Raw genomic sequence first — 11491 nt, 5'->3', positions numbered from 1 at the left:
AGTTTTGCGCATTCATTATAATGAATTTGTTATTTTTTGAGTTTTAAAGTCTCTTCCGCTGTGTTTTTATGAGTGATGGTCATTCGTTGGCCTGAGAGGTGTCTTGTGTCCAAATTTGGTGTCAATTCGCCCAGTGGTTTTTGAGTTATGTTAATCCCACAAACGAACATTACATTTCCAAAAATCTATTATTCCCCATTTTTTTCCTTTTTCCTTCCCTTGTCACCCCATCCCTTACTTTCCATGTAAACGTTTAATTAAAAAAAATTTGGAGAAAAGAAAAAGAAATAAGTCGACTCCTTTAATCAAACACAACCGAACAAAACCTATAACACGGCGGCATAAAAAAACAAAAACTTGTCAACAAACTTTATGGTATCTCTGTAGCCAAACTTGTAGACCTTTCCTTATGGCCGTCTTAGGTGGGCCACCATGGACCCAACTCCAGTCCTTGAAAGTCTATTAAGGTGTTGCCTTGAAAATGGGGGGCACATCATGGCTTATTTTCAATCATGGGTGGAAAAGGTGTATTGGAGGAAAATCTGGGGGGGGGGGGGGGGGGAGAGACAAAATGTGGCCCACCAACCACACAATTCTCAGCCATGCCCAAAAGGATCTAGGCCTTCTGATTTAGATTCAGGCTTATCTTATAAGTCAGTGGTGGTTGTCAACCTTCTGAATGCTTTGACCCCTTAATACAGTTCCTCATTTGTGGTGACCCCCAACCATAACATTATTTTCGTTCCTACTTCACAACCGTAACTTTGCTACTGTTATGAATCATCATGTAAATATCTGATCTTTAGGATACATTTTCATTCAGTGGAGTACATTTGGCACAAATACCCGATATGCCCAAATCTGAATACAGGTGGGGTTGGGAGGGGATTGATTTTGTCATTTGGGAGTTGTAGTTGCTGAGATTTATAGTTCACCTACAATCAAAGAGCATTCTGAACTCCACCAATGATGGAATGGAACCAATCTTGGCACACAAAACTCCCATGACCAACTAGAAGGGTTTGGTGGACATTGATCTTAAGTTTGGGAGTTGTAGTTCACCTACATCCAGAGAGCACTATGGACTAAACAATGATAGATCTGGACCAAACTGAGCAGATACTCAATATGTCCCAAAGTGAACACTGTTGGAGTTTGGGGGAAATAGACCGTGACACTTGGGAGTTGTAGTTGCTGGGATTTATAGTTTACCTACAATCAAAGAGCATCCTGAACTCCACCAATGATGGAATGGAACCAAACTTAGCACACAGAACTCCCATGGCCAACTGGAAGGGTTTGGTGGGCACTGACCTTGAGTTTGGAAGTTGTAGTCCACCTGCATTCAGAGAGCACTGTGGACTAAACAATGATAGATCTGGATCAAACTGAACACAGATACTCAATATGCCCAAATGTGAACACTGGTGTAGTTTGGGGAAAATAGACATCTGGGAGTTATAGTTGCTGGGATTTATAGTTTACCTACAATCAAAGAGCATCCTGAACTCCACCATTGAGGGAATTGAATGAAACTTGGCACAAAGAACTCCCATAACCAACTGGAAGGGTTTGGTGGGCACTGACTTTGAGTTTGGGAGTTGTAGTTTACTTACATCCAGAGAGCACTGTGGACTCAAACAATGATGGATCTGGACCAAACTTTGCACAAATACCCATTATGCCCAGATGTGAACACTGGTGGAATTTGGGGAAAATAGACCTTGACATTTGGGAGTTGTAGTTTACTTACATCCAGAGAGCACTATGGACTCAAATGATGGATCTGGACCAAACTTTGCACGAATACTCATTATGCCCAGATGTGAACACTGGTGGAATTTGGGGAAATTAGACCTTGACATTTGGGAGTTGTAGTAGCTGGGATTTATAGTTCACCTACAATCAAAGAGCATTCTGAACCCCACCAAGAATAGAATTAGGCCAAACTTTCCACTCAGAACCCCCAAGACCAACAGAAAATACTGTGTTTTCTGATGGTCTTGGGCGACCCCTCTGACACCCTCTTTGCGACCCCACGAGGGGTACCGACCCCCAGATTGGGAAACACTGATCTAGACCTTCCGATATTAAGGCTTATCTTATAAGTCAAAGCTGTCCATACCCTTAAAGCCAGGGGTTGAGATTGCATGGCATCTTGGAATGCTGGTAAACTACAACTCCCCAACTAACTTTGAGGAATGAGAAGAGTGTCGCCCTATTAACTCCCTTGGGCCGAATCCTACTGGTTTATTTATTCCCAACTGAGTAGCCCTGTTGGCTCCACCGAAAAGTCGACAGCTGTGGAAACTCTACTGCTTCGGTGGGTTTACTGGTGTTGGGACGCATAGCTGCGTTCATCCCTCGGTTGTACGAATCCCGGGGCCCGATCCACGACGGAACCCCTTTGGGTTCTACGAATCCCCTTCTAGCCTCGTGAGACTTCTGGTGCTTCTGGAGGGTCCAGCTGTAGCTGAAGCAGCGCCCGCATTCGTCGCAGCGGAAGGGCTTCTCTCCCGAGTGGATGATCTGGTGCGACTCGAGGTTCGACTTGTAGGTGAAGTGCCTCCCGCAGTCGAGGCACTCGAAGGGCTTCTCCTTGACGTGGAACCTTTTGTGCAGTTTCAGGTTGGCGCTGAAGTTGAAGGTCTTCCCGCAGTCCGCACACTTGTGTGCGTTCTCTCCCGCGGGGCCTTTCTCCGCTTTCGTGTGGCAGAGATGCTGGAGGAAGCTCCGTTCAAACTCAGAAAGCTTTGGCGGGCTTCTCTCGCTTCCGTTGGGATTTCCTTCAGGTAACGGGGTTTTGGGGAGGTAAGTCCCTTCGGAAGAAATGTAAACTGTATCGTAGTCCCAATCCTGGCTTTCTTCAACCGCCTCCTTCTCGTTTTCATCTGTTTTGCTCTTCTCCTTGGAATCATCTGAAGGGATAGAAGTTTTGGAAGAAGAGATCAGCAAAGGAGGAAAATAAAATCCAAATTGTTATCATTACTAGCATATATCTGCAGCTTTCTGGTGAAGAAATTACCTCAAAAACAGAGCGGGAAGGATTTATTTCCTCAAAGCATACAGTGCGGTTACAAACAAAGTTCCAACTGACAGTTTCTTTCCCTCTCACCTCCTATCCCTGACCCTGGCTCCTCCCCTTCACTGCTCCCATTTCCAACTTGCCACCTACCTAGTGGATCACAAACAGGAACTTTATGTCCTGGTCTGCAGCTTTTTGGTGAAGAAATCACCTCATGAAAAGAGTGGGAAGGCTTTATTTCTCAAAGCATACAGTGCGGTTACAAACAAAGTTCCAACTGACAATTTCTTTCCCTCTCACCTCCTATCCCTCACCCTGGCTCCTCCCCTTCACTGCTCCCATTTCCATAGGAACCATCTCCCTTGCTTCAAGTATGCCCAGCTGTCATAGGGGATGCTACCCTCCTGCTGGACTCCTGACCTTCAGCTCAGCTTGCCGCCTACCTAGTGGATCAAAAACAGGAACTTTATGTCCTGATCTGCAGCTTTTTGGTGAAGAAATCACCTCACAAACAGAGTGGGAAGGCTTTATTTCCTCAAAGCATACAGTGCGGTTACAAACAAAGTTCCAACTGGCAGTTTCTTTCCCTCTCACCTCCTATCCCTCACCCTGGCTCCTCCCCTTCACTGCTCCCATTTCCATAGAAACCATCTCCCTTGCTTCAAGTATGCCCAGCTGTCATAGGGGATGCTACCCTCCTGCATTTTCCTTTCTCCAGTTCTTAGAAAGCCTACTTTCTCCTTTCTCCAGCTCTAAAAAAGATCTACTTTTATACATCCGACTTTGAAACGACTCCTAGTTAAGGACCAGCTTTAGCACAGCTGCAGTAAATCTTGCCAACCAAAAGGTTTATTTATTTATTATTCAAACTTATATGCCGCCACTCCCCTGGGACACGGAGCGGCTTACAAGAACAGGTGAGCTCCTGACCTTCAGCCCAGCTCGCCACCTACCTAGTGGATCAAAAACAGGAACTTTATGTCCTGATCTGCAGCTTTCTGGTGAAGAAATCACCTCATGAACAGAGTGGGAAGGCTTTATTTCTCAAAGCATACAGTGCGGTTACAAAGTTCCAACTGACAGTTGCTTTCCCTCGCAACTCCTATCCCTCACCCTGGCTCCTCCCCTTCATTGCTCCCATTTCCATAGAAACCATCTCCCTTGCTTCAAGTATGCCCAGCTGTCATAGAGGATGCTACCCTCCTGCATTTTCCTTTCTCCAGTTCTTAGAAAGCCTATTTTCTCCTTTTTCCAGCTCTAAAAAGACCTACTTTTATACACACATGACTTTGAAACAACTCCTAGTTAAGGACCGGCTTTAGCACAGCTGCAGCTGCAGTAAATCTTGCCAACCAAAAGGTTAATTTACTGGGTCAGGGTGAGCTCCCGACCTTCAGCCCAGCTCGCCGCCTTCCTAGTGGATCAAAAACAGGAACTTTATGTCCTGATCTGCAGCTTTCTGGTGAAGAAATCACCTGATGAACAGAGTGGGAAGGCTTTATTTCTCCAAGCATACAGTGTGGTTACAAACAAAGTTCCAACTGACAGTGTCTTTCCTTCGCACCTCCTATCCCTCACCCTAGCTCCTCCCCTTTGTTCCTCCTGTTTCTATAGAAACTCTCTCCCTTGCTTCAAGTATGCCAAGGCAGGCCCAGTTCCACACAAAACCAGGAAAGAAGATCATGACAAGTAGATCCAGTCCTGGAAGAGTTATTATCATGAGGAAAAGAGGTCTCCAATGAAGTTGTATCTCCAATCCTTGTTCCCACAAGTTAAATTTTCCAAATTCCAAGATGGCTCCCACTTCCAGACATTACTCTAACCCTCACCAATGATGGATCTGGACCAAATCTGGTACACGTACCAATCGTGGCCAACAAAAATACTTGTGGGTGTTTGAGGATGATGGGAATTGTAGTCAACCCACATCCAGAAAGCACAGTGATCCCGATTGACAATGGATCTGAACCAAACCTGGCACACATACCCATCATGACCAGTTTTAATTACTGGTGCGGTTTGGAGGCAATGACAGATGATAACGGGAATTGTAGTTTACCCACATCCTTTTGCATTCCTAAAATCCAAAACGAACGATGACTACTTCTGATCATTATCATTAAAGAATCCTTATTCCAGGCATCACCGGGTACCTAAGCTAGTACCCGGTGATGCCCGGAGAACTAAAACTCGGATTAGATTTTGTTACCCTCCATGGCCCTCCCATTGTGCACCGATCCCACAAAAGAATGGCAGCTTTCTGGTATTTCCCATTCCATGGAAAAGAAAGAGTTACCTTGAGCTGGAGAGGCAACGTCCTCAAAACTCTCCTCCACGACTTCCATGAGCAGAGTGCTCTCTCCGGGATCCGTCGAGGTCCATTCCTCCTCTGCGGAAGGCTCAGCTTCTCTCTTAAGCGCCACAGGATCCTCAAAACTCTCAACTTTCATGTGCAATCGACTCTTCCTTGGACCTAGTGGGGTGCATCGCTTTTCGGTGGAAGACCTGAGCTTTTTCTTGATGGTCACCGGATCCTCAAAACCCTCCACTTTCACGCGTCTCGTTTTGTCTCTTGGATGTGGCACACTCCATTTCTCCTCGGTCTCTTTTTTAATGGCCACCAGCTTCTGAAAGCTCTTTCTCGGATCTGCTGGGATCCATTCCTCCTCTATGGACGCCTCGGGCTCCTCCTTAATGTTCAACAGAGTCTGAACACTCTTGTCTTCCATGTGCGGCATACTCTCTTTTGGATCTGTTGCAATCCATTCCTCTCCTGTGGAAGATTCGGGTTCTTTCTTAATAGTTACAAGATTCTGAAACAGAAACAATGAACAAAATCAAAGAATCAAAGGAAAGTTAATGTAGACGGAAGTTCTCCTGAAGGACCTCAAGTGGGTTGCAAGGAAAACTTTGGACTGAATCTCAGGAAGGAGAAAATACATCGGGACCTTGGTATCCATTGTGATTTGGTTCCAGAACACACACACCCCACCCCATGGATGACAAAATCCCTGAAGGACCTCAAGGAAAGCTTTGTACTGAATTGCAGAAAACGGAAAATACAGCGGGACCTCGGTATCCATTGGGATTTGGTTCCAGGACACACACCCGCCACCCCATGGATGACAAAATTCCTGAAGGACCTCAAGGAAAGCTATGGACTGAATTGCAGAAAACTGAAAATGCAGCGGGACCTCGGTACCCATTGGGATTTGGTTTCAGAACACACACCCGCCACCCCATGGATGACAAAATCCCTGAAGGACCTCAAGGAAAGCTTTGGACTGAATTGCAGAAAACGGAAAATGCAACGGGACCTCGGTATCCATTGGGAGTTGGTTCCAGAACACACACCCGCCACCCCATGGATGACAAAATCCCTGAAGGACCTCAAGGAAAGCTTTGGACTGAATCTCAGGAAGGAGGAAATACATCGGGACCTTGGTATCCATTGGGATTTGGTTCCAGAACACACACATGCTACCCCATGGATGACCAAATCTCTGAAGGACCTCAAGGAAAGCTTTGGACTGAATCGCAGAAAACGGAAAATACAGCGGGACCTCGGTATCCATTGGGAGTTGGTTCCAGAACACACACACACACCACCCCATGGATGACAAAATTCCTGAAGGACCTCAAGGAAAGCTATGGACTGAATCGCAGAAAACGGAAAATACAGCGGGATCTCGGTATCCATTGGGATTTGGTTCCAGAACATACACACCCCACCCCATGGATGACAAAATCCCTGAAGGACCTCAAGGAAAGCTTTGGACTGAATTGCAGAAAATGGAAAATACAGCGGAACCTCGGTATCCATTGGGATTTGGTTCCAGGACACACACCCGCCACCCCATGGATGACAAAATTCCTGAAGGACCTCAAGGAAAGCTATGGACTGAATTGCAGAAAACTGAAAATACATCGGGACCTCAGTATCCATTGGGAGTTGGTTCCAGAACACACACCCGTCACCCCACGGATGACAAAATCGGTAGATACTCAAGTCCCATAATATACAATGGCATATTAAGGCCACATCCCGTATGGTTGACTCCATAGATGCACAAACTGTGGATAAAGAGATCTGACTCCCCTCTGCTCCCAATCCCTGAAGCGTTTCCCCTTTTACCTGATTTAGTGGGACATCCAGAGAGTGGATTCCACCCTGAAGAGAAGGCAACCTAGAAGGAATCTTGAGGGTCCTTTTACGGTCTCTGACTTCCATGTCTTCTCCTGGAAGAAAGGTAGAGAAGACCAGAAAGTGTAAATGGATGTGACTGTTGTAATTCAGGCAGATGATGATGAGGGGTTTGGGGGTGCAGGGCCTGATGCTTCTGGAGGTGCTCAAACAGATGGGATGTTGGAACAGGATGGTCATTCCCTGGTTGGGAGAACCGAAGGGGATTTGGTTGATTTTCTGTGTGAAAATGAAACTATTTTAGAAGCTGACAGGCAGAGAAGGGAGGAGGACATGAGCTCATATGAGGAAGCGGGGTTGGACAGAGAATCAAGGCTGCTCCTACGGGGGAAGAATTCCAGGTGCAAGCCAAGCCATGGGATGTTGGAACAGGATGGTGATTCCCCCATTGGGAGAACTGAGGGGGATTTGGTTGATTCTCTGTGTGAAAATGAAACTATTTTAGAAGCTGACAGGCAGAGAAGGGAGGAGGACATGAGCTCATATGAGGAAGCGGGGTTGGACAGAGAATCAAGGCTGCTCCTACGGGGGAAGAATTCCAGGTGCAAGCCAAGCCATGGGATGTTGGAACAGGATGGTGATTCCCCCATTGGGAGAACTGAGGGGGATTTGGTTGATTCTCTGTGTGAAAATGAAACTATTTTAGAAGCTGACAGGCAGAGAAGGGAGGAGGACATGAGCTCATATGAGGAAGCGGGGTTGGACAGAGAATCAAGGCTGCTCCTGCGGGGGAAGAATTCCAGGTGCTATGGGAAAGGGAGGCAGAGACCAAGACAGGCTCCACAAGGGTGTCCACCAGTTTCTCAGGGCATTCGATTTTTAGGAGGATGGTCCAGAGAGCAGTACGATTCAGGTTGCCTGTGAAGGCCACGGAATGCTTTCATGCATTGCTGTCCTTAATTAGGGAAATAAGAGCTCTCAGGTCTCAGATCAAGTGACATAGCAAATAGAGCAAGAAGTTCCTGCCTTGTTCCTGGTCCTATCTTAGTCAAGCCAAATATCTTAGTCAAGTTTTGCTACAAGTCTTGGGGATATTACCATGGACTCAAGCTCTAGTTTTGTTCTGTGTTTCTTGGACTACTCAAGCTCAGGTTTTATTCTTTGTCAATATGTTATAGACAATATATTCATAAAATGCACAATAATATAATAGTCATATATAATGTATTCATATATTGCACAATAACATAATGGTCATATATAATGCATTCTTATAATGCACAATAATATAATAGTCATATATAATGCATTTTTATAATGCACAATAATATAATAGCCATATACGACATATTCTTATAATGCACAATAATATAATAGTCATATATAATGCATTCTTATAATGCACAATAATATAATAGCCATATACGACATATTCTTATAATGCACAATAATATAATAGTCATATATAATGCATTCTTATAATGCACAATAATATAATAGCCATATACGACATATTCTTATAATGCACAATAATATAATAGTCATATATAATGCATTCTTATAATGCACAATAATATAATAGCCATATACGACATATTCTTATAATGCACAATAATATAATAGTCATATATAATGCATTCTTATAATGCACAATAATATAATAGCTATATACGACATATTCTTATAATGCACAATAATATAGTAGTCATATATAATGCGTTCTTAAAATGCACAATAATATGTCATATATAATGCATTCTTATAATGCACAATAGTATAGCAGTCATATGTAATGTGTTCTTTATAATGCACAATGATGTAATAGTCATATATAATGCATTGTTACAATGCACAATAATATAATAGACATATATAATGTATTCTTATATTTCACAATAATATAATAGTCATATATAATGCATTCTTATAATGCACAATAACAGTAATATATAACACATTCTAATAATGCACAATAATTGTCATTTATAATGTATTTTTATATTTCACAATAATATAATAGTCATATATAATGTATTGTTATAATTCACAATAATAGTCATATATAATGTATTCTTATATTGCACAATAATATAATGGTCATATGCAATGCATTCTTACAATGCACAATAATATAATAGTAACATATAATGCATTCTTATAATACACAATAATATAATAGTCACATATAATCAATTCTTATATTTCACAATAATATTAATATATAATGCATTCTTACAATGCACAATATAATAGTAACATATAATGCATTCTTATAATGCACAATAATATAATAGTAACATATAATGCATTCTTACAATGCACTATGTAATAGTAACATATAATGTATTCTTATGCATAAAAATGTAATTGTCATATATAATATATTCTTACAATGCACATTAATATAACAGTCCTATATAATGTATTCCTAATAATTCATAATAATATTATTATGTATTAGAGTAATAATAAATCATTATATTACATGTTTACAGCAAAGATATAGGCTTGACTTTTAATAGGCAAGACCTGCAGGCCAATTATTTTACGTAGCATTTTTATACTATTGCTTTACCTTGCTATGCTTTTTATATTATATTCATTTTTGATATTTTATATTATAGTGCTTTATCGTGTTGTACTGTTATGCTGGTTTTTTTTTTTAGCATTTTGTAATAACAATAAATGCAATATAAAAGTGCAACAAGTTCTAGCAATATGAAATATTTTGTTTTTATGTTGCATTTTTGATATGCAAATGACCTATGATCCATTAATAGTATGTATGTGTGTATATATAATTTTCGTGTGTGTGTGTGTGTGTGTATATATACATGCATATAAATTATGCAGCTTATTACTCACCCCAATAATATGAACCAGGGCCTTGCCCATTGCATCAATAGAAATCCTTTTTCCAAACCCTCCTTTCTAATTTTTTGCAAAAATAAATTAATGCAAAAAAATTAATGCACTGGAATGAATGCAAAAAGCCCTTTTCAAAGGGGTAAACTCTTTTATTTGCAAAATAATAATAATAAATAAATGCAAAACAATAATAATTTAAATCAATGCAAGAATTCCTTTTTTTGCAAAAATTAATTAATGCAAAAAAATGCACTGGAATGAATGCAAAAAACCCTTCCTTTTCAAGGGGGTCACCTCCCTTTTTTTTTTGCAAAAAAATAATAAATGCAAAAAAATAATGCATTTGAATTAATGCAAGAAGACCTTCCTTTTTAAAGAAATCCCTTTCTTTGAGAAAATTAATTAATGCAAAAAAAATTAATGCACTGGAATGAATGGAAAAACCCTTTTCAAAGGGGTCACCTTTTTTTTGCAAAAATTTTTTTGATGCAAAACAATTAATGCATTTGAAATAATGCAAGAAGCCCTTCTTTTTTAAAGGAATCCCTTTTTTTTGTAAAAAATTAATTAATGCAAAAAATTAATGCACTGGAATGAATGCAAAAAGCCCTTCCTTTTCAAGGGGGTCACCTCTTTTTTTGCAAAAAAATTAATTAATGCAAAAAAAATTATTGCATTTGAATTAATGCAAGAAACCCTTCTTTTTTAAAGGAACCCCCTTTTTTGCAAAAATTAATTAATGCAAAAAAAAAATCAATGCACTGGAATGAATGCAAAAAGCCCTCTCTTTTTTTGCAAAAAAAATTAATTAATGCAAAAAAAATAATTCCTTTTCAAAGGAATCCCTTTTTTTTGCAAAAAAATTAATTAATACACTGCGATTAATTTTCCGTGTGCAGTAATTAATCCAAGTGCATTAATTAACTGAGCCTTAATTAGCCCCCCCACAACCCCAAAACAACAAGAAAGCACTCTCAATGCAAACCTTGCAACGTCCTTCTCCTCTTTGGACGGAAGCAACACTTCCGGTTCCCATTCGACCTGCAAAAAAAAAAAGCCATAGAGATGGGAGCTGCTAGTGCGCATGCTCCTCCCCTCTAATGCCTTCCTGCACAAATAGAGGGCCTTCGAATGGAAGCCGGAAATGTCTACACTTCCATCCCTCTCCTCATTGGAGTTTCCTCTTTGGCCCTTCCTATTCCAAGATATACAAGTTTTTGCAAAGTTTTGCAAAACTTTCCCCACTCCATTCATTTTTTTTAATTTTTCTTAATTGGTTTTTACTTGAGCCTGGCCTTAGGGCTAATGCAGAAATGCCTTGGATTAATTACTTAAGCCAAGTCACACTCTCTCAGCTTCAGGAGGAAGAAAGACACTCATTGCTTTGCATGCATTTGGAATGCATCTGCCTATATTTAGCAAAACTGGATTGCATTGGAATGAATGCAAAAAAG

General features: G+C 41.1%; 1 protein-coding gene across 1 annotated transcript; it reads right to left on the bottom strand.

The window, feature by feature from the left end:
* Positions 1-550: 550 nt before the first annotated feature.
* On the bottom strand, positions 551-11066 carry LOC132766268 (zinc finger protein 232-like). The gene is made up of 4 exons (XM_060760653.2): positions 11023-11066; positions 7161-7264; positions 5322-5838; positions 551-2918 (listed from the first exon to the last, which is right to left on the bottom strand). The coding sequence occupies exons 2-4, from the start codon at positions 7254-7256 to the stop codon at positions 2251-2253; spliced, it is 1281 nt and encodes a 426-aa protein (XP_060616636.2). The 5' UTR covers positions 7257-7264; positions 11023-11066; the 3' UTR covers positions 551-2250.
* Positions 11067-11491: the final 425 nt, after the last annotated feature.

Source organism: Anolis sagrei, chromosome 2 (assembly GCF_037176765.1).
Source record: "Anolis sagrei isolate rAnoSag1 chromosome 2, rAnoSag1.mat, whole genome shotgun sequence".
Classification (NCBI taxonomy): domain Eukaryota; kingdom Metazoa; phylum Chordata; class Lepidosauria; order Squamata; family Dactyloidae; genus Anolis; species Anolis sagrei.
Note: the sequence above shows the minus strand (reverse complement) of the source record. Positions and strands in the feature narration are given on the sequence as shown.

Bases quoted from the DNA above. Each gene is read 5' to 3' on its own strand.
- LOC132766268 (XM_060760653.2), bottom strand. From the start codon at position 7,256: ATGGAAGTCAGAGACCGTAAAAGGACCCTCAAGATTCCTTCTAGGTTG. The intron at 5,839-7,160 runs GTAAAAGGGGAA...TTTCTGTTTCAG, and splicing joins TGGATGTCCCACTAAATCAG to AATCTTGTAACTATTAAGAA. The intron at 2,919-5,321 runs GTAACTCTTTCT...CTATCCCTTCAG, and splicing joins CGTTGCCTCTCCAGCTCAAG to ATGATTCCAAGGAGAAGAGC.